The 21,532-nt window shown below is 46.7% G+C and overlaps 1 protein-coding gene across 2 annotated transcripts in view; it reads right to left on the bottom strand.

Annotated features, from left to right (window-relative positions):
- Nucleotides 1–14,767, bottom strand: part of rilpl1 (Rab interacting lysosomal protein-like 1) — a 62,952-nt gene extending 48,185 nt beyond the window's left edge. For both annotated transcript variants that reach the window (XM_069933507.1, XM_069933508.1), the window contains exon 1: nt 14,226–14,767. In XM_069933507.1, coding sequence (XP_069789608.1) covers nt 14,226–14,513 — 288 coding nt within the window. In that variant the 5' untranslated portion in view covers nt 14,514–14,767. The remainder of the gene's footprint in view (nt 1–14,225) is intronic.
- Between the last annotated feature and the right edge of the window lie 6,765 nt (nt 14,768–21,532).

Here is a 21,532-nt window from a genome sequence, read left to right as displayed (position 1 = left end):
ACAATGATAATCAAAAGATTTATAACAAATATGTATATTAAACTGCAAAAAAAGGAGAATGAGGAAACAAATGGTAAAACTAAACAAAAATGGGAACAAGATTTAAATATAAAGATAAAAAAGGAAACATGGGAGAAGTTATGCTCCGGAACGATGAGAAATACAATAAATACGAGGTTACGTATGATACAATATAACTGGATACACAGGCTATACATTACACCTCAAAAGTTAAATAAATGGGACCCAACAGTATCTGATAGATGTTTTCGATGTAAAAAAGAAATGGGAACAACAATTCATGCAATCTGGACATGTGAGAAAGTAGAAAAATTTTGGGAAGATCTAAACCAAATATTAAATAAAATTACAGAAAACAATATACCAAAGAATCCAGAGATCTTCCTCCTAAGTAACATAAAAAACAAAGAATTTGGAATTGATTTGGATGGTGCACAAAAAAGATTTGTTAAAATAGTTCTAGCCGTAGCAAAAAAATGTATTATGTCAACCTGGAAATTGGAAGATAATTTGAAAATACAACAATGGTATATAGAAATGAATAAATGTATTCCATTAGAAAAAATAACATATAGTTTAAGAAATAATACTGAAATATTCGAACAAATATGGGAGCCTTACATTAAATACAATAGCGAAAACCTACCGGGGACAATCATTACCTAAGTTAATGGAAGGAAAAGGAAATGAAAAGAATGGACTCAGTAAAATTTCTGGTGTATTTTTATTGAATGACAACATTGTCTGACTGGTTTAATGTATCCTAGATTTTATACCTTAAATGGACGGGGGGGGGGAGGTAGGGAGGGTGGGATGGGAGGAGGGAGGGGGGGGAGAAAATGGCACTGTATATGTGTGAAAAGGAAAAAGTGTGTACCATGGTTAATGTGATTTATGGTGTGAAAAATTAAAAATTAAAAAAAAACAATTCCAGCATACAGATTGGAGTGCATTTGCTGCCCATGTTACCACAGACTAATATTGTATCCCAACTTCGGCCTCAAGTACATCAACAAGTGTGTGGATGGAGTGACATCTCAAAAACCATGGATGAACAGTGAGGTTCGCCTTCAGATCTGGAGACTGGGAGACTTATAGTTCAGCCAGGGCCAACCTGAGGAGGGGAATCTTTCAGGATAAACACACATACAAATAAAGGATCAAGGAGCATTTCAACTCCTCAGACCCTCCCCCCCCCCCCCCGGCACATGTGGCACGGCATACAAATCCTTACAAACTTCAAACCACCTGTGCCCCCTTCCAGTTGTGCCTCCCTCCCTGAGGGGCTCAATTTCTATGCTTGCTTTGATCGAGGGAACAAGAAGAGCATCCTCAAGGTAGATCTTCTACCTGGTGAATTGTCCCTCTCACTTTCCACCTCAGATGTTTGTGTCAGCCTGAGTTGAGTGAAGGCAGCTGGTCCGGATGTTATACCTGGCCATGTGCTCAGAGTTTGTGCGGGGTCATTGGCCGGGGTCTTTACAGACATTTTCAATCTGTCCCTGGCTCAGGCAGTTGTCCCCACAAACTTCAAAATTGCCACCATTGTGCCAATGCTGAGGCATCCCACCGCCACGAGACTGAACGACTTCTGTCCAGTTGCACTCACCCCCATCGTTGCAAAGTGCTTTGAGAAACTGGTTTTATCACACTTGAAATCCTGTTTGCCCATCACTCTGGCCTCTCATCAATTTCCCTATCGCATCAACAGGGTGCCACCTCATATCAGAATGCTGTTCATCAACTTTAGTTTGGCATACAATACTGTGATTCCCTCCAATCTGATCGCCAAACTTCGCCAGCTTGATATCAGCTCGTCCCTCTGCAATTGGACCTCAGACTTTCTGACGAGCAGACCCCAATCTGTTAAGTTAGACAACCTCTCCTCCTCCTTTCTCACACTGAGGATCAGTAGTATGCTGAGCTCTCTTCTGCACTCCCTTTCCACCTATGACTGAGTTCCCGTTCAATGTTCTAACTCCATAATCAAGTTTGCTGATGACTCTACAATGGTTGGCCTGATCAGAGGGGATGATGAGACGGCCTTACAGGGACAAGGTCCAGCACCTGGCCAAGTGGTGTGCTGACAGTATCCTGGCCCTTAACACCCAGAAGACCAAGGAGATTATTGTGGATTTTATGAGTGCTGGGAGCCACACTCATGCCCCCATCTACATCAATGGATCTGTAGTGGAACGTGTATCAAGCTTCAAATTCCTTGGTGTCCATATTTCCAGTGATCTCACCTGGTCCTTGATCTCCTCCATCCTGATCAAAAAGGCCCAACAGTGCCTTTATTTTCTACAGAACATGAAAAAAGCTCACCTCTATCCTACTTGAAAGATAAATTAGGAAGCAATTTGAGTTTACCAGAGGGAAGTAACCTTGAATATGTGATTACAGATACAATGTTAATCAAAAGATTTATAACAAATATGTATATCAAACTGCAAGAAAAGGAGAATGAGGAAACAAATGGTAAAACTAAACAAAAATGGGAACAAGATTTAAATATAAAGATAAAAAAGGAAACATGGGAGAAATTATGTTCTGGAACGATGAGAAATACAATAAATACGAGGCTGCGTATGATACAATATAATTGGTTACACAGACTATACATTACACCGCAAAAGTTAAATAAATGGGACCCAACAGTATCTGATAGATGTTTTCGATGTAAAAAAGAAAGGGGAACAACAATTCATGCAATCTGGACATGTGAGAGAGTAGAAAAATTTTGGGATGATCTCAATCAGATATTAAATAAAATAACAGAAAACAATATACCAAAGAATCCAGAGATCTTTCTCCTAAGTAACATAAAAAATAAAGAATTTGGAATTGACTTGGAAGATGCACAAAAAAGATTTGTCAAGATAGCCCTAGCCGTAGCAAAAAAATGTATTATGTCAACCTGGAAATTGGAAGATAATTTGAAAATACAACAATGGTATATAGAAATGAATAAATGTATTCCATTAGAAAAAATAACATATAGTTTAAGAAATAATATTGAAATATTCGAACAAGTATGGGAGCCTTACATTAAATACAATAGCGAAAACCTACCGGGAACAAACATTACCTAAGTTGATGGAAGGAGAAGAAAAGAAAAGAATGGACTCAGTAGAATTTCTGGTGTATTTTTGGTGAATGACAACATTGTCTGACTGAATTAATGCAACCTAGAGTGTATACCTAAAATGGATGAGAGGGGGGGCGGTGGGGGGGTGGCTTGGGAGGAGGGAGGGGGGAGGGAGAAAAAGTCACTGTAAATGTGTGGAAAAGAAAAAGTGTATATCATGGCTATTGTGATTTATGGTGTGAAAAATAAAAAATTAAAAAAAAACAAAAAAACTCACCTCTGTCCCAGGATACTGATGGATTTTTACCACTGTACCATTGAAAGCATACTTACCCATGGCATCTTAATGTGGTATGGCAATTGTCCCATAATCGGACCGTAAAGCACTCCAACGGGTGGTGAAAACTGCCCAACAGATTATAGATGTTCTCTATGGTGGGCAATTGAGTGCCTATCAGAAACACTGCCTGGGCAGGGTGAAAAGCATTATCGAGGATGCATCTCAACCTAACTAGAGACTTTTTACTCTCTTTCCATCCGGTAGGCTCTACAGGAGCCTCTGCTCCAGAACCCACAAGCTCAGGAAGAGCTTCTTTCCTGAGGCTGTGACCCTGCTGAGCCTTGCATCACAGTGCTGAATGATATTGCACCCAGTGTACTGTCAGTACTTTTATACTTGTTTGTTTGCTGGAGCGCTTGCTTTTATTCGCAGTTACTTGTAAATAGGATGATTCTTTGTACTTCTGGTTCGATGCTTATTGCATTTCATTGGCTTTGTTTCTGTACTTGGCACAATGACAATAAAGTTGAATCTAAGAGGCCTTTTCAGCCCAGATGCCCATGCTGCCCAATTGACCTACAAAATCCAGTACGTTTTGAAAACCCATCCAGACATGAGAAAAGTACATTCGCCTTACAGACAGTGTGGGAATCGAACCCCAGTCCCAAACACTGGAGCTGTAACAGCGTTGCGCTAACCACTGTGCTAAATGTGCTGCCCAGTGTTACATTCTATTATTTTTACACCATTACCATTACTGTGGCACCTTGTTGCTTCTCCCCTCTCTGTTTGCGAGGTTCCCCCTCCACTCTCAGTCCCTCGATGCCCAGTAATTGGAGGGTTCTGAAATGCAAGTTTCTGAAGAGGCTTGACAGGGTGAAAACTGAGAATATCTCTCTCTTGTGGGGCATCCAAAGTAAGGGGCTACCAAATTCAGTGTGGGAGGGTGAGAAAAGGAGGGATTTTCTCTACTAAAGATCTGTGAATCTATGGGGGGGGGGGAGGGAAATACGTTCATGAAGTTTGCGCAAAGCTGAAGATCTTTGGATGAGAAAGAAAACAGACTATGGACTTGGGCAGGAAAGTGAGGCTGAGGCCAACAATCGAACACGTCAAGATCATTTGAGAATGTAAAATGCCATGCATCTTCTGTTCCAAAACGAGAGCCCAAAACCGGGTTTCCATAAAGCAAGGCAAAGATAGGAGTCAGATTTAGGAACAACAACTTCCTGACTGGTCTGACTTCTGCCGGGACAGCTTGAAGGTGGTTATTAAACGCCAGACATAGGCTGGTACAATACAATTTTTTGAACCAGCTATACTTCACGCTGCAAAAATTGCACAAGATCAAACCAGAGATCCCCGAATTGCATTTTAGATGTGGCATAGAGACAGGAAGTTTTGTGCATTCAATATGGCTATGTGCCAAGGTGAGACCCTTCTGAGTAGAATTAGAGGACATTTTGAAAAATAAAAATCACAGGGGTGGAGTATCCACAGGACCCAGCACTGTTCCTGCTAGGAGATATTATGGACACGAGTCCAAGATTGTCTAAACATCAAATTCAATTCGTGAAGGTCGCCTTAGTGGCGGCCAGGAAATGCACAATGGTTACCTGGAAATCTGACTCTCTGCTAAGCACAGCAAGATGAAACACAGAGATGTAGAGATCTGTCCCCCTGGATAAAATTACTTACAACTTAAGAGGGAGATATGACGCATTCGTTGACGTGTGGCAGCCATACCTGCGACACATTGAAACGTCAATTCTTTCTTTGGCTTGGCTTCGCGGACGAAGATTTATGGAGGGGGTAAAAAGTCCACGTCAGCTGCAGGCTCGTTTGTGGCTGACAAGTCCGATGCGGGACAGGCAGACACGATTGCAGCGGTTGCAGGGGAAAATTGGTTGGTTGGGGTTGGGTTTTGGGTTTTTCCTCCTTTGCCTTTTGTCAGTGAGGTAGGCTCTGCGGTCTTCTTCAAAGGAGGTTGCTGCCCGCCAAACTGTGAGGCGCCAAGATGCACGGTTTGAGGCGATATCAGCCCACTGGCGGTGGTCAATGTGGCAGGCACCAAGAGATTTCTTTAGGCAGTCCTTGTACCTTTTCTTTGGTGCACCTCTGTCACGGTGGCCAGTGGAGAGCTCGCCATATAACACGATCTTGGGAAGGCGATGGTCCTCCATTCTGGAGACGTGACCCATCCAGCGCAGCTGGATCTTCAGCAGCGTGGACTCGATGCTGTCGACCTCTGCCATCTCGAGTACTTCGACGTTAGGGATGTAAGCGCTCCAATGGATGTTGAGGATGGAGCGGAGACAACGCTGGTGGAAGCGTTCTAGGAGCCGTAGGTGGTGCCGGTAGAGGACCCATGATTCAGAGCCGAACAGGAGTGTGGGTATGACAACGGCTCTGTATAACGCCAGATATAGGCTGGTACAATACAATTTTTTGAACCAGCTATACTTCACGCTGCAAAAATTGCACAAGATCAAACCAGAGATCCCCGAATTGCATTTTAGATGTGGCATAGAGACAGGAAGTTTTGTGCATTCAATATGGCTATGTGCCAAGGTGAGACCCTTCTGAGTAGAATTAGAGGACATTTTGAAAAATAAAAATCACAGGGGTGGAGTATCCACAGGACCCAGCACTGTTCCTGCTAGGAGATATTATGGACACGAGTCCAAGATTGTCTAAACATCAAATTCAATTCGTGAAGGTCGCCTTAGTGGCGGCCAGGAAATGCACAATGGTTACCTGGAAATCTGACTCTCTGCTAAGCACAGCAAGATGAAACACAGAGATGTAGAGATCTGTCCCCCTGGATAAAATTACTTACAACTTAAGAGGGAGATATGACGCATTCGTTGACGTGTGGCAGCCATACCTGCGACACATTGAAACGTCAATAGGAATACAGCAAATAACAGGATCACACAAGTCCTGAGATACTGAGAACAAGACGACAATTTCGAAGTCCTGCCAGCTCCCCCCGCCCACCTTTTTTCCCTCATGCATTTGTATTGTTATTTTTAATAATTGATTTTCATGCTTTTACCTGGGTTGAAGTGGTGGGGGGGGGATGAAAAAGAGAGTATGGCGAACAATGACCTGTAAAAGGGGAAGCTTGTTCCCCTATACAAATCTGTAAAACTAAAAATAAAAATTTCAAGAGGATGGAAAACGCTTGAGTAACTGCACCAACTACTGCTCCAAAATCCTTTGACATGTTTTCATAAGTTAATGGAATGTGGGGGTTGGAATTTGGGGGCAGAGTTGGGAGGGAAGATGGGAGAGAATGGCAGACAAGGATGATGATGAAATGGAGAGAAATAAATATACAATAGGAACACCCAATAATTCAGGGATGAATTATTGCCCAATGAAAACAGCAAACCCAAGGTTTAATTTTCCTGAGTGTCACATGGAAAGATTTCCCAACAATGCAAATTCCTCACCACAGTAGGTGACCAGCAATTAAACTGACTGAATGCCTCCAGAACAATTAGCCAATTAACTGCGACAGTGGCGCCTGTTGCTATACTTGTGTATCTAGGGTCGTCCTGCAAACAGGAGCAGGCAGCTAGGAAATTAGATTGCTTGACAGTCCTGAAAGCACCACTTCCATCAATCTCAGTAGCCCAGCCCAGGAAGGCGGCTAATCACACGCCCAGAAAGTTTCACACAGGCAGGAAAGTTTGTGGCAGAGTATCAGCTCCTATTAGTCTGGATTAAATTGTGTAGACATTGACGTTCAGAGCTGGAGTCTGTTGAAATCGCTCACATCCACTGGATAAGAGTGGCTGAGTGCTTATGGATAGTGACCATGTCAGGAACATTTCTCCCAGTGAGAAGTTATTTTAGGAGCCTACACGATGCATAGCTGTTGCCAAGGTCATCCCATAATCACAGGCCGAGAACAGATATGCAATCATATCAAAATGGGTGGCAATGAAAATAACGTCAGTGTGCTCATTGGAAATGCCTCTCTCATCAGAAGGCGGGCTGGAGTGGGGGAGGGGAGGCAGAGAAAGACACCAGTAATAGGGATAAATGCCCAGAAGAGCTACCCAGTCAAGGGAGAGGAGGAGGAAGTGCCCCAGGGCAGGACACCCAACCAGGGGGTAGGGGAGGCATCCAGGGACTTTCTTAGGATTTGATAGGATAGATAAAGAGAAACTCTGAAACCGACAGCTCTTGGACTGTGCACCTTGGAGCTCTGAAGAATGAGGGGAGACCTCAAAGAAGCATTTGGAATGTTGAAATGCATGGACTGCGTTATTTCCCATGTTAGAGGAGTCTAGGATGAGTGCACTACTTCAGGATTGAAGAACACCCATTTAAAACAGAGAGGCCGAGGAATTTCTTCAGCCAGAGACTGGCGAACCTCTGGACAAGTTGTTGGGAGAGATGCATTTCAGGCAGAGATGGATGGGCATCTGCATAATCAGGGTATAAAAGGTTATTGGGAGCAGGCAGGGGAGCGGGAGAATAGATCAGTTCATGATGGAATGGTGGAGCAGACTCAATGGGCCAAATGGCCTACTTCTGCTCCTATATCTTAAGACAGGAGAGTTCTGTACATGGTCACTGCTGCTGAAGTCGGGTCAGTCTTTCGGAAGGAGAACCCATGGAAAACTGCTGGCCAGATGGACAGTAGCCAGTGCAGATCATGGCGGACAATTCACAGATATCTTTAATCTTTCCCTGCACTAAGCCTCAGTCTCTACTTACTTCAGGAAGGTCATCATCAAACCAGTTCCAAAGAAAAGCACAATAGCGAGTCCTATGAGCACCAAGAAGTGCTTTGAGATAGAGATCATAGTTCACATCAACTCCAGCCTCCCAAGTAGCCTTGGCCCACTGCAATTTGCTGGTCAGCTCTCCCATCTTCCTGGCTCTCCACTCAGCTTGAGAACACCTGGACACCAAGGACACTGATGTTAGACCATTATTCATAGACGCTTATCCCCATATTTTGGGATCTCATCCTCAGCACCACCTTTTGCAACTGGATCCTTAACTTACTGTTGAACAGATACACAATCAAGTCAACTCACCTTTATAACGTTCATACCATGCTCGCACAGTAAAGACGATATAGCATGAATACAAGTTAGAGTAGAAGTTAAACACATTAAAATATTAAGCCAAATGCAGCAAAAGTCCACAGTACACTATCCACGCAAGTTCTGAGAATTCAGGAGCTTGATGGCTTGGGAGGGAAAAAAAAACTGTCACCCAATCTCTACGCAAGGGTCCGAGTGCTAAGGTACCTCCTACCAGATGGCAGAAGGGAGAGCAGTTTACAGGAGGGGGGTGTGGAGTTCTTCACAATGTTGATTGCCTTTTGCCTGCATCAAGTGTTGTAGAACATAGTGAGGGTGGAAGGTGGGAGGTGAACGTGGAGCCATCAATGGTCAGTGGAGAGTGGTTCCCCCCATGTCCTCCTGGTCAAAAAACATCTCTTGTTTTATTAATGTTCAGATACAGGTTGTGGGCTCTGTACCAGTCCGTTAGCGACTGCACCTCATCTCTATATTCTGACTCCTCATTCTTACTCATCAGGCCCACCACAGTCTTGTCATCAGTGAACTTGATGACATTGTTCGAGCTGTGTTTAGCTGCACAATCATGGGTCAGCAGTGAATCAAGAACACAGCCCCTGTGCTCAGTGTGATGGTCTTGTAGTGCTGTTACTAATCCGGACTGTGTCGAACAAGAAGTCGGAAGGTGTTTAGACCTAGCAGGCTCAACTTCTTTATCAGGTACTGAGGTATGATTGTTTTAAATGCCGAATTCAAGTCAATAAACAGCAGGTGGATGAAGGCTAGATAGAGATCGGTGGCAATGGCATCGTCCATAGAGCAGTTGGGTCTGTATGCGAATTGCAGGGGGTCCAGTGACAGGGACAGCAGGAGCTTGAAGATGGGGGAAACAACATTTCCTCCATGATCAAACTCAACATTGGTGCTCCTCAGGTTGTATACCCTGTCTCATGGTATACTCCCTCTCTCCTATAGTCACGACCAAACAGCTAAATATCATTCCAGCCAGTGGCGACACCAGAGTTGGTGTCACGCAGTGCTGTAACTCGTGGTCACCGCCCCCCCACCTCCCCACCAACTCAGTTCATGGACCTCCTACCATACCAGACCATACAGAATCCTTAATGTTTATATATCAATGCTACTCATGAATAGTGATTCTTGAATATCACTGAATGCAACAGCAATAGTGAGATAAACAACTAGCAAAAATAAAACTACACAATATCATACGCACAGCCTAAATGGATTTTTAAATTTTGCTCCTTCTTGTCCTTTAATTATTACTTCATTCTCAAAAAGTTATTGATGTGGGTCAAGCATATCTAAAAAGGACCAATGCCTCTACTTTCTCAGAAGACTAAGGTAGTTACACATGTGCCCCCGCCCCCACCCACTATTCCTCTATAACTTCAGAGGATGCAACATCGAAAGCACATTTGTGGTACAGGAGCTGCTCTGGCCTGGATCCGAAGGCGTTAAGAAGGAGGTGAATTCAGCTTGGTACATTTTTCCAATCTCCAGAGTGCAGGTTCAGTTTGCTTACTTCAGTTCAGAGTAGATACTTGGCTGCCCCTGAGTTGTCCATCTTTAACTTCTAACACAGAGTTCAAACAAACTCCACCAGAACAGACCAAAGCCATTCTTCCTGAATGCCTCTTACAAATACCAGACAGATCTGGAGGGAGAAGGTGGGCGAGATGGCCAGGAGTACATAGAACATTACAGCACAATACAGGCCCTTCAACCCTCAATGTTGCACCGACCTATAAAGTCCTACCAAAAAAACTAAACCCTTCCTACCTCAAACCCTCCATTTTTCTTTCACCCATGTGCATGTTCAAGAGTTTCTTAAATGCCTCTGAAGTTTCAGCCTCAACCATCACCCCTAGCAAGGCATTCCAAGCATGGGTTAAAAAAAACTTGCCCCTGATATCTCCCCTAAACTTTCCTCCCTTCACTTTGTACAGATGTCCCCTGGTGTTTGCTACTATAAGCCTGGGAAAAATGTGCTGGCTGTCTACCTTATCTATACCTCTCAGAATCTTATCAAGTCATCTCTCATCCTTCTTTACACCAGAGCAAAGTCCTAGCTCTGCTAACCTTGCCTCATAAGACTTATTTTCTAATCCAGACAACATCCTTGTAAATCTCCTCTGCACCCTCTCCATAACTTCCACATCATTCCTGTAATAAGGTGACCAGAACTGAACAGAATACTCTAAGTGAGGTCTCACCAGAGATTTGTAGAGTTGGAACAGGACCTCTCTACACTTGAACCCAGTCCCCCCCGAGATGGCATGGTGAGTGAGGGATGCCAGCAGGGTAATGTGACCCGACTGTACGTTGACTGACCATTTACCCACAGAGGCAAATGCTGAGTCCCTCCAGTGGCTCATCATTAGCTGCAGGTAAATTCAAGTACCTCCTGATGTCTGAATCATCATTGAGAACAAATAAGTCATTTATCAGCTGATAACACAAGCCCAAGATAGGAATCTATGGCAACGGGAGATTAATTGTTTTAAAAACAACTGGAAATGTGAATTCTGAACATGATTAAAATTTCTGAATGTTCAACATGATGAGACATACCACTGAGAATGGAAGGACAATAAGACTGCACTCAGTATCAGCAGGAGCTCCTTGTCTCAAATCACTGCTTACCCCCAGATCTTAAGTTCAAAACCAATGACATCTATTTTCAGCTTTTCAGTTACAGAGACGAGTGTATCTTATCAGTCTGATTCAGCATTATTCTCCACATCAAATAACAGCACAAAGAACACCCATTACCCAAACTCAAGAGATCATAAAGTTAACACAGAAAAAAGTGGCTGCCCAGACACACTCTTGTCCAGTCGCCAGCATTTCAGGAAGGATGGCATTCATGTAACAGATCAACTGTTGGTTCTTTTCTTTAATTACTCTTATTATTGCTGCTTTAATGGATTCCTGTAACGCATGTGTTTCATCTGTCTGGCTTAATATTTCCATAAATGGAAGAATTAATAAATCCTTAAAACTCTTTATAAAATTCAGACAGAAAACTATCCTCTCCCAGAGACTTATACTTTGTAGAGCACTCGGTGCCTCTTTAACCTCTATTAATCGGAAAGGAGCAGCCAACTCTCTTTGATCATCCAGATTTAATTTAGGTAAATTAATTTGAGATTTAAAAAATAATCTATTTTATTGTCTTCTTTTAAAGATTTTGATTGATACAATTGTTTAAAATTATCATTAATTTCTTGAAGTTTATGAGAAATTAAATTTGAATCATTCTTAGTTGTTGCAATAATTGTTCTCAATGCTTGTTCTGACTTTACCTGCCATGCAAGAACTTTAAGCACTCTTTCACCTAATTTATACTTCTGTTTAGTTCTCATTATCGCTTTCTCTGTTCTGCATGTTTGTAAAGTATTATATTGAAGCTTTTTATTTACAAGAGATCTTTGTTTATCCTCACTTTGTAAATCCTTTTCTAAATTTATTATCTCCATCTCCAATTGTTCCAATTCTTTCATTCAATCCTTAACTTTAGGGGTATAACTTATTATTTTAATAACATTATGTACATTATGTCCCATAAATTTATTTAAAAGAGTCAGAATTATTTTCAAAAAAGATTCTCACCTGTCTTCTGATAAATTAATAGAAATCTCTCCTTTATAATAACATGGAGTTAAACCTCCATCTATAAACTGATTCTTCTATCTATATCTGTTATTGCCAACAAGGGATTTGGTTCTTTTAAGGCTTTGGCTACAACTTGATGAAAACTTTGTAAAATACATGTTTCTTTTGTGTACAAGATTACTAACATGGCGATATCGGCCATAACAATGTCAAGATGAAGTCTATAGGTGCTTGAGGATTACTTAGATGGATGGTTACGGATGCAGGGTCAGGAAGAGTAGGACTCAGCTGGCTGCGATGTTGAAGGCTGCAAGACTGGCAATTTGACTTTTTTTTGAAAAGACATTCATTATTTTAGTGCCCAGATATTACTGGCAAGGACATCAGCGAAGGCAGGTGATCATTTTTCCAAAAGGACATGTTGGGGAGTTGTTTTCCTGGACAATTCTGTTTTTCTGACCCACTGAGTTCCTCCATCAGTTTGATCTTTCCTCAGGGTTCCAACGTTTGCATTTTTGTGTCTCCAATTTTAGTTGAGCTCATTGACACTGCTGTCAAAATGCAGCTTTAATATCAACAGCAGCCCCTCACACTTCTACAAAATACAGCTCTTTGGTCCAGAGAACATTACAGCACAGGATAGGCCCATTTGCCCTCGATGCCTAGCTGACCTATATATTCCTACTAAAAAAAACCCAAAACCCTCCCTACCTTGTAAATGCTTTTTTTCCTTTCATCCATGTGCCTGTTTCAGTCTCTTAAATGCCCCTCATGTTTCAACCTCCACCACATTCCTTCCAAGGCATTACAGGCACCCACAACTCTGTGTAAAAAAAACACTTACCCCTGATGTCTCCCCTCAACTTTCCACCCTTCACTTTTTACTGAGTTGGGCCAAGGTTGTTATGAACTCTGGAGTTGGGTGGCGATAAGGAACACCAAACTGAGCATCAGTTACTGGTGAATTAGTGCCATTCAATAGACAGCCCATAGCCTGGGCCATTTGCAGTTGATTGCAAAGAGATTGGTTGACTGGTGGTCAAATGGGTTGGACTTGTCCAGCTTCTTGTGAACAGGATCTATCTGGGTCATTTCCCTCACATTTAGATAGATGTCAGTGTAGATACTCTGCTGGAACAGCTCGGCTAAAGACACACCATAGTTCTGGGCACAGGTGTTTGATACCACAGACGTTTGATACCACAGACAAGTGTTATCCAGATCCAGACTTTTATATGCTCTGTGACCTCAGCTATTTCTTGAACGTGTATGGAGTGAATGAAATTGGCTGCAGACTGACTCATTCCATGGCAGACACTGGCATTGTCAAATGATTCCTCCCACATAACTGTCCAGCACAATTCAAAATCAAAGACAAGTGGGGCGACAGAACTTTGATTTGATCCGCTGGTCAACTGACATGGCACACCTGGCAAAGATCCCAGATAGGGCAATACAGGGTGCAGGTGGAGTGGCATTAGAACAGAAGGGGCATTACAGGGAACAGGGAGAGTGCCATTATACTGAGGGGGGGGCATTTCAGAATACAAGGAATAAGGGGGGGAGTGGGATTAGACTGGGGGACATTGCAGGATACAGGGAGTGGGATTAGACTGGGGGACATTGCAGGGTACAGGGAGTGGGATTAGACTGGGGGACATTGCAGGGTACAGGGAGTGGGATTAGACTGGGGGCCATTGCAGGGTACAGGGAGTGGGATTAGACTGGGGGACATTGCAGGGTACAGGGAGTGGGATTAGACTGGGGGACAGGGAGTGAGATTAGACTGGGGGACATTGTAGGGTACAGGGAGTGGGATTAGACTGGGGGACATTACAGGGTACAGGGAGTGGGATTAAACAGGGGGGACATTGCAGGGTACAGGGAGTGGGATTAGACTGGGGGTCATTGCAGGGTACAGGGAGTGGGATTAGACTGGAGGGACATTGCAGGTAACAGGGAGTGAGAATAGTCGGGTTTGAAGGTCACGATTCCCGTTTCGGGGAGGATTTGTCCCAACAATTCGACTTGCAGCGGTGGCTTTCGCTAAAATAAAGTTTTGTCGTGCCGCCCGAACAACTGGCTCCGTCCGGTCCGGTCCGGCCCGACCCCCACCCCACCCCACCCCACCCCCAACCTGTGGCCGGACCTGCTGGTGTTTCCGCTCCTTCTCGATGCGCTCGCTCCTCTCTAGCCGCAGGCGGCCGAGCTCCAGCCGCAGTTCCTCCAGCTCGGGGTTGCTGCGGTCGCGGCTCACCAGCTCCTCCAGTATCTCCAGCACTCGTACCACTTTGGGCAGCAGCTTGGCGATCGCGTCGCAGCCGAAGGCGTCGATGATGCGCTCGAACTCCTGGCCGACCAGCGCGGCGATGTCGTACACGTCGGTGACCGACAGCTCGGTCGGCGCCTTGTCCAGGGCCGAAATTGGAGCCTCCATGTCCCGATCGGCGGCCGTCCTCCACTCCTTGGCCTTGTCTCCCCTCCCTCCTGCCTTCTACTTGCCCGGATTTCCTTCCCTCTCTCCCGAACTTTCTTCAGTTGAAACTTGTTTTGCTTCTATCTGTGTGACCTCCTCAACGCTCTCCTCCCTCCACCTCTGGCTTTCCCTCCTCAGATCTTCCTTTCCCTCGTTCTCTGATCCTCCTCCTCCCAGAGCCTCTCCTCCTCCCACCCGGCCTCAGAGACCCTCCTCCTCCCACCCGGCCTCAGAGACCTTCCTCCTCCCACCCGCCTCAAGAGACCCTCCTCCTCCCACCCGCCTCAAGAGACCCTCCTCCTCCCACCCGCCTCAAGAGACCCTCCTCCTCCCACCCGCCTCAAGAGACCCTCCTCCTCCCACCCGCCTCAAGAGACCCTCCTCCTCCCACCCGCCTCAGAGACCCTCCTCCTCCCACCCGCCTCAGAGACCCTCCTCCTCCCACCCGGCCTCAGAGACCCTCCTCCTCCCACCCGCCTCAAGAGACCCTCCTCCTCCCACCCGCCTCAAGAGACCCTCCTCCTCCCACCCGCCTCAAGAGACCCTCCTCCTCCCACCCGCCTCAAGAGACCCTCCTCCCACCCGCCTCAGAGACCCTCCTCCTCCTCCCACCCGCCTCAGAGACCCTCCTCCTCCCACCCGCCTCAGAGACCCTCCTCCTCCCACCCGCCTCAAGAGACCCTCCTCCTCCCACCCGCCTCAAGAGACCCTCCTCCTCCCTCCCGCCTCAAGAGACCCTCCTCCTCCCACCCGCCTCAGAGACCCTCCTCTTCCCACCCGCCTCAGAGACTCCTCTTCCCACCCGCCTCAGAGAGTCCTCTTCCCACTCTCTCCTCCCTCCCTCCTCAGAGCCTCTCCTCAGAGCCTCTCCTCAGAGCTTCCTCCACCTTCCCTTCAGCGCCCCCACCCAACTCGGCTTCTCTTCTCGCTCACTCCTCAGATTCCCTTTCCCCGCGACAATTCCTCATCAAGTCCACTTTATCCGACATTAGAACGCCAAATCACCGCGGGCGGAGACCACAGTGCGCATGCGCTGCAGTTCCAGCCTCGACCCAGCACAGGGGGCCGCGGGGTCCGTGTGCCCGTCTATCCATCAAAATTCCGGCTTTTTACCGAGATTCTAATCTGGACAGCAACTATTTATTTTCCGAACAAATGGGGGTAAATTGATATTAAAATACAATAGTTTAGACTTTCCAATAACTGGAATGAATTAGTCTTCAAATTCTTCAAGTTCAAATTCATTGTCATCTGATTGTTTATCCGGATCATGGTTCATACACATGCACTTACTTGTTAGTCCTGATATTGATGCTCCTGTACCTCCTTCTTGATGATCATGGGCCAAAGATACTATGTGCTTCACTGGATCTGGCAATATAGTCCTGAGTCAGCAGTGTGAACAGTAGCGGATTGAGCAAAAAGCCCTGAGGTGGGCCAGTGCTCAGTGATGTGAGGAACAAGTTCTGTGCGTCCAAGAAGCAATGAGTCTGAACCCTGGTTGATCACAGCAAAGATCTTTATTTACCCTCGGGGTAAAGTCACTAAAGGGATCGCGCTCGCACACACACAACTGGATAAGGTACATAATACACTCGCAACTAATCACGAACTATAAAATATAGTGAAACGACGCACCATAGGAAGGAAATCTAGAAAAGAATTTACGACGATCGATTCGGACAATAAGCCCGCCCCCAACCAGTTACTGACACTCGCCTTGTCATCGACTCTCCCGCATCCTCTACCGCTCGCAACCTGGAGTGGGAGCTTGGGCTCGTTCCCAGAAGAAAAAAAAGAGACCCAGCTGTTCCACATGTTGGGTTTTATACCCCAGCCGGCTGGTGGGGGCCCCTCAGGTATCTCCAAAATAGGGCAGGTGATGAAGGGGGCGGTGGTGAAGTGTGGATTCCTTCAAAGGGGTCAATGGCGAGGCGTGTGCTCACTGTTGGCCGCCTTGACCTTGAAAGGCAGATGTGGTGGCTTCCCGCCTGAACCTCCCCACCACATTCCACCCCTCGGAAATCAGGACATTCAGCCAATCAGGCCAAGGACTAATCCAGCCCGGGAGGGCGTCTGATAAACTAACAGACACAGCACACTAAACAAGTTCCCACAAATACTGAAGAGTGATAGTCGTCGCTCAGTGAATGACAGTGGCCCACCAACTTCCCTGCGCTTCGAAGAGGTGTCGTGTTGAAGGTACTGGTCCCCCGCTTTCTGAATTTTGGCCATAAACTCTCTAATGTGATCTGCCAGGTGAGTGATATTCCCCGATTAGTTAGGAATGTTGGTGCAGCACTCTTTACCAACCACAACATAAGTACCACCCTCGGCTGCAGGCAGGTAGTCCAGGGCCATCTCGTTTTGTTGGCACACCATCGGGATGGCTGTCAGTTCTGCTGTCACTCGAGTCAGAACGTTTTCCCTATGTCGCAGAGCCACAGTTGTTGGCCATGGTCTCCAGCACGTTGATCATGCCTATTACTTCCCAGGACAGCCGGGCAGTGCCATACAGAGGGAAAGCGATCAACCAGAGCCTTTCTGCCTCAGTGATTGCCCATGTATCCCTGTGAACGGGATAGACTGGGTGCTCCCCGAAATCGTTGAGGTGGTGGAGATAAAGCACGACTTACCCATGAAAGCAGGGATAGGCACCGTGGCTGCATATCCAGTGTGTTCTGTTTATTGTCCGGGGTAGCTCCCACCTTCATAGATGAGAGGTGCTGTAGCCCTTTGATAGTGTTGTCCTGGTCAGCACAGTCACTCCCACCAGGACCCCCGGGTTTCTACCCTGGTGATTACATATTGTTTTTTTTAAATTTTCTTGAGGGAGGGCTCGATGCAGTCGATCTGCCAGATCTGGCCTGCTCCCATGCTTCTGCGAATGTGTCCCACCCTCGGGGTTTGACCTGCTGGCAGGTCGGGCAGTTTGCGACCATCGATTTGACCTGGTCATAGGTTAGTGCGACCCTCTCTAACCCATGGCCAAGTCCCATCTGCTCCCAGATGCCCACACTTGCAGTGTGCCCAGGCCGCCAGAGCTGATGTGTTCACGGCTGCGTTGTGGGCAGTCTCCTCAGTGACCCGGGAGGTGTGGAGCATGGTGTTGTGCACCCCCGCACCCCATCGGGGTGTCCCCAGAGTGGCCGACCGTGAATCTCTCACCCCTCCTCATGCCCCCGCTGTGTCCACATCGCCAAGCAGCTGGCAACAGTCCAAGAGTTGGTGCAGATGCAGAAGGACCCGGTGGCTTCTCTGAGAGTCACAGCTACACCCGCTAGTTCGGCCAGCTGGCTGGATCTGTCTGAGGAGGCGTCTCACCCCCTCTGGTCCTGCCTCAGCGTGATCTGCGATGTACCACTTCCAATTCACCCCAGAGGGCCATTGGGATGGGCCCTTGATGAGTGACGTCCGCAGATTTTACCCAGCTCATGATGGGGAGGTGAGGCCAGAGTTTCAACTGCAATCTGGTGCTTGCTACCGCTCCAGGCGGTGGAAGCGGGGATGATCCTGGTCCTGAACCTGGGCGGACCCGGCGGCCTTGCGACATCTGCCAGAGGCTCCATTCTGCCACCGTGTTGGTTGCAGAGACCTGGAGCTCAAACAGCAGCCAGCTCTGCGCAGGGGCCAGCGGGAGGGCCTGTTCTACCGCTTATTTGGCTGTTTCAAATGCCGACAACTGGTTGGGTCCCCACTGGGACGAGGCCTTTTTTTCAGGAAACGCTGTACAAGAGTAATAGCAGCGAGGTCAAATGCAGTATGTGATGGTGCCAATCACCCAGCATCCCTACAAATCGCTGCGTCTCTCCCCTTGTAGTGGGAGCCCAATGCAGTCGATCTGCTTGCAGCAGCTGGGGTCTCTCTCTGACCTGAGGGCCACAGGATACCTAGGAAAAGGACCGTTTTGTTGGACTTCCTGGCCCAGCCTTGCGCCCTCAGGAAAGTGATTAACATGCCCAGGCCTTGTGCCATTGGCTCCTGGACGAGTACATCCTCGATACAGTCAGCGATGCCATTGAGATTGAGTTTGATGTTTTGTAGGTCTCTGGCAATCAACCTGTGGCACAGCGTGGAACTGTGGATGTAACCTTGGTGGAGGGCAAAAGGTGAACGGGCACCCCTCCCAGGAGCAGGTGTACTGGCTCCCATCCCTCCCCCCACCCCCAGGTGGAGGAGTACTGGTCTTGTGACTCGGGACTGAGGGGTATGGAGAAGAAATCCACCACAGCATAGCAGCGCTTCCCCTCCTGTCCCCCTCTGCCTTCGACCAGAGTGACTATATCGGGGACTGTTGCCGTGAGGGGCGAGCATGTTGTTTCAACTGCTGGCAGTCAATGGTCATGCGCTATATGCCATTCTTTTTCCGCACGGGTCCACACCATGTTGTTGTGTGGTGACACAGCAGGTGACTGCTCTCCCCAATTTCCTTGCTAGCCCTGGGCACTCAATTCTGCCGAGTGTTAACACCTTGGATGGGAGTGGGACCAGTATCGGTTCCCAAGACCAGCGTGATGGAGCGGCCAACCCGAAAGTAAATTTTCCCCTGTTGGTGTGTAGGGACTGACCATTCCAGGGATGTTGTTACCAGGACTGGGGCAGCTCAGGGCCAATGACCACTCGAAGGGTAACCTCCCTGGCAGGAAAGGTGGATTATCCCTCAGTGGCGACCTGTGGGTCTTGCCATGCAGCGGGGTTACCAGAAATGATGTTATGCTCGGCCCAGGTGATCACTAATGCCATCCACCTTTGAATGTTTCCCATTCCCCAATGCACTGCAATGGGATGCAGTATTAGGCCTTGGGTCTCCCGGTCAGGAAAGAGCGGTTGAGTAAACCAGGAGTCCTGGTCACCCACCTATGGCAGCAGAATGGAAGTTCGCCATCCTGCGATGGGCCCCTGCTGCCGCTGCAGCCTGGCCACTTCCTCCCCCATAGTCTTGATCTCTGATAACACTGGATCCGTGTTGGAGTGAGGGTGATGGGGGGGGGGGGGGAAACCTGAGGGTAGGCAGGGTGAGCCCACACCCTTAGGAGAGGAGGCCCCTTCTCCTGGCTTCCTTCCACATTCCTCTTTGCAGAGCATGTAGAGGGCGGACATGGAGATCCCATTTATCTGGTCCCAGTGCATCCCGCCCGAAATAGCACCATTTACAGACCTTTGTAGGTTATGAAGTATGTCTGGTTCTTCGACCACCTCTTGTAGTGAGAATAAAAGCTCTAATGACTGGAAGGAGAACAAACACGTTTATTAGCTTATAACTAGGGGTAGGGTCTCACAGTAGTCTTCAGAAAGGTTCTGAGTTTAGGTTGGAAACCGGGGTTATATGTGAGCAGATGGGGGCAGAGCTGGGAGGTGGGACCAGCCATCAGCATAACACCCTACCAATGAATCCCAGTTCACTGCACCTCTGCTTGTGGACTCGCGTGGGGGCTCCCTGCACCACGTAGTCGATCCCATTCAGGAGAAGGATTGTCTCTCATTGTCCTCCTGGCCACCTGGCCCAATAGAGACAGGACCACCTCTCTTATCTGCCAGAGACAATGATGCTTGACTCGTGCAGGTGTGACCTGAGACTCATTAATGTTTTTTCATCGTCTTGAGCATTCTTCCCAATGGGATAGGGAGAGTCAATCCAGGGTGCGATGGGTCCTTCAATAGGTTGGCTGCCTTTCCTTGGCAGCGATGGATGTGGACAGAGTCCATGGAGGGAGGAACGATTGGATTATTTTCTGACCTGCATTCACCACTTTGACAAGATGCAGGAGCAGTAGTAGACCCATTGGCCCATATAGTCTCCTCTGCCATTCTAATCATAAGATGATCCAATCACCCACTCAGCCCAACTCCCCAGCTTACTCCCAATAACCATTATTGCCCAGACAAATCAAATACCTCTCAACCTCTACCTTAAATATACCAATTTCCTTGTTTCCACAGCCACCTGTGACAACAAATTCCACAGATTCACAACCCTCTAACTAAATAGGAATGCCAATGTTGCATTTGCTTTCTTCACCACCGACTCAATCTGGAGGTTAACCTTAAGGATATCTGTTGTGTGTAGTGGAAACGTGGCATCCCTGCTTGTCTGGAATGTGTGTATTGTAGGTGGTCATAGCACATTTCTTTCTCTCTGCCTTGTGGCCCAAGCCCCAGACATTGCTCCATGCCAGGTTGCTAGTGTGGACATTGCTGGAAGTGTGGCGGGTAAGGTGTGCACTACACTGAAGCTGAGCAGTAGTATTGCGATACATAAATACTTGCAGAGAGCCACACCCCCATTGGTACAGGTGTGTGTAAGAATCCCTGTTTGTTGTGTGCGTGAGCAGGTTGAGTATAGGCTTATTGTTGTTGGAGTCCAACTGAAGTCCGAGGTCAATGTCTATATCGTTGCTTAAATGAAATAGTAATCCAATACCATTTAACGTTCTCCTGTTTATTTCCCATGTGTTAAAAAAAAGTTTACGTGTGATTGTAATGCATGTCCAGACTCATGTCTCTGTGAACCCACTGAACGGGATACTCTTCCCAGCACAACAATTGGCATTGCGAGCAGAGATAAAGAGTTTCAGCTGGACACACATGGAGTCTTAACCATATGGAGTGGAAGATTGTACGAACAATGTGGGAGATTGCATTAACAAGTGCGTTTTTGGGCGTCCTGTCGGGTGCATAGTTTTTTTGAATATTTTATTTATGATTTTTCCAAACTCAAACAGTTCCAATAATTCACAGTATAACAATTATGTTCATCAAGTTTTCTTCTATTGAGGAGTCACGTGATGGAGTATGGCCGGTCGGGGAACTCCAGCCCTCTCCAGAAAAGTAAAATAAAGACAGTGAAAAAATGAAGGCACAAACACAAAAACCAAAATAAAGTGAAAATAAAGGTGTGGAGAAAATGGCAGCGAAGAAAGAAAAGTCAAAAGCAACAGGAAAAAGAAAAGAAGAAAGGATGTCGGAAGAAGAAGGTGAAG

This window comes from Narcine bancroftii, chromosome 4 (assembly GCF_036971445.1).
Source record: "Narcine bancroftii isolate sNarBan1 chromosome 4, sNarBan1.hap1, whole genome shotgun sequence".
Classification (NCBI taxonomy): Eukaryota; Metazoa; Chordata; class Chondrichthyes; order Torpediniformes; family Narcinidae; genus Narcine; species Narcine bancroftii.
Note: the sequence above shows the minus strand (reverse complement) of the source record. Positions and strands in the feature narration are given on the sequence as shown.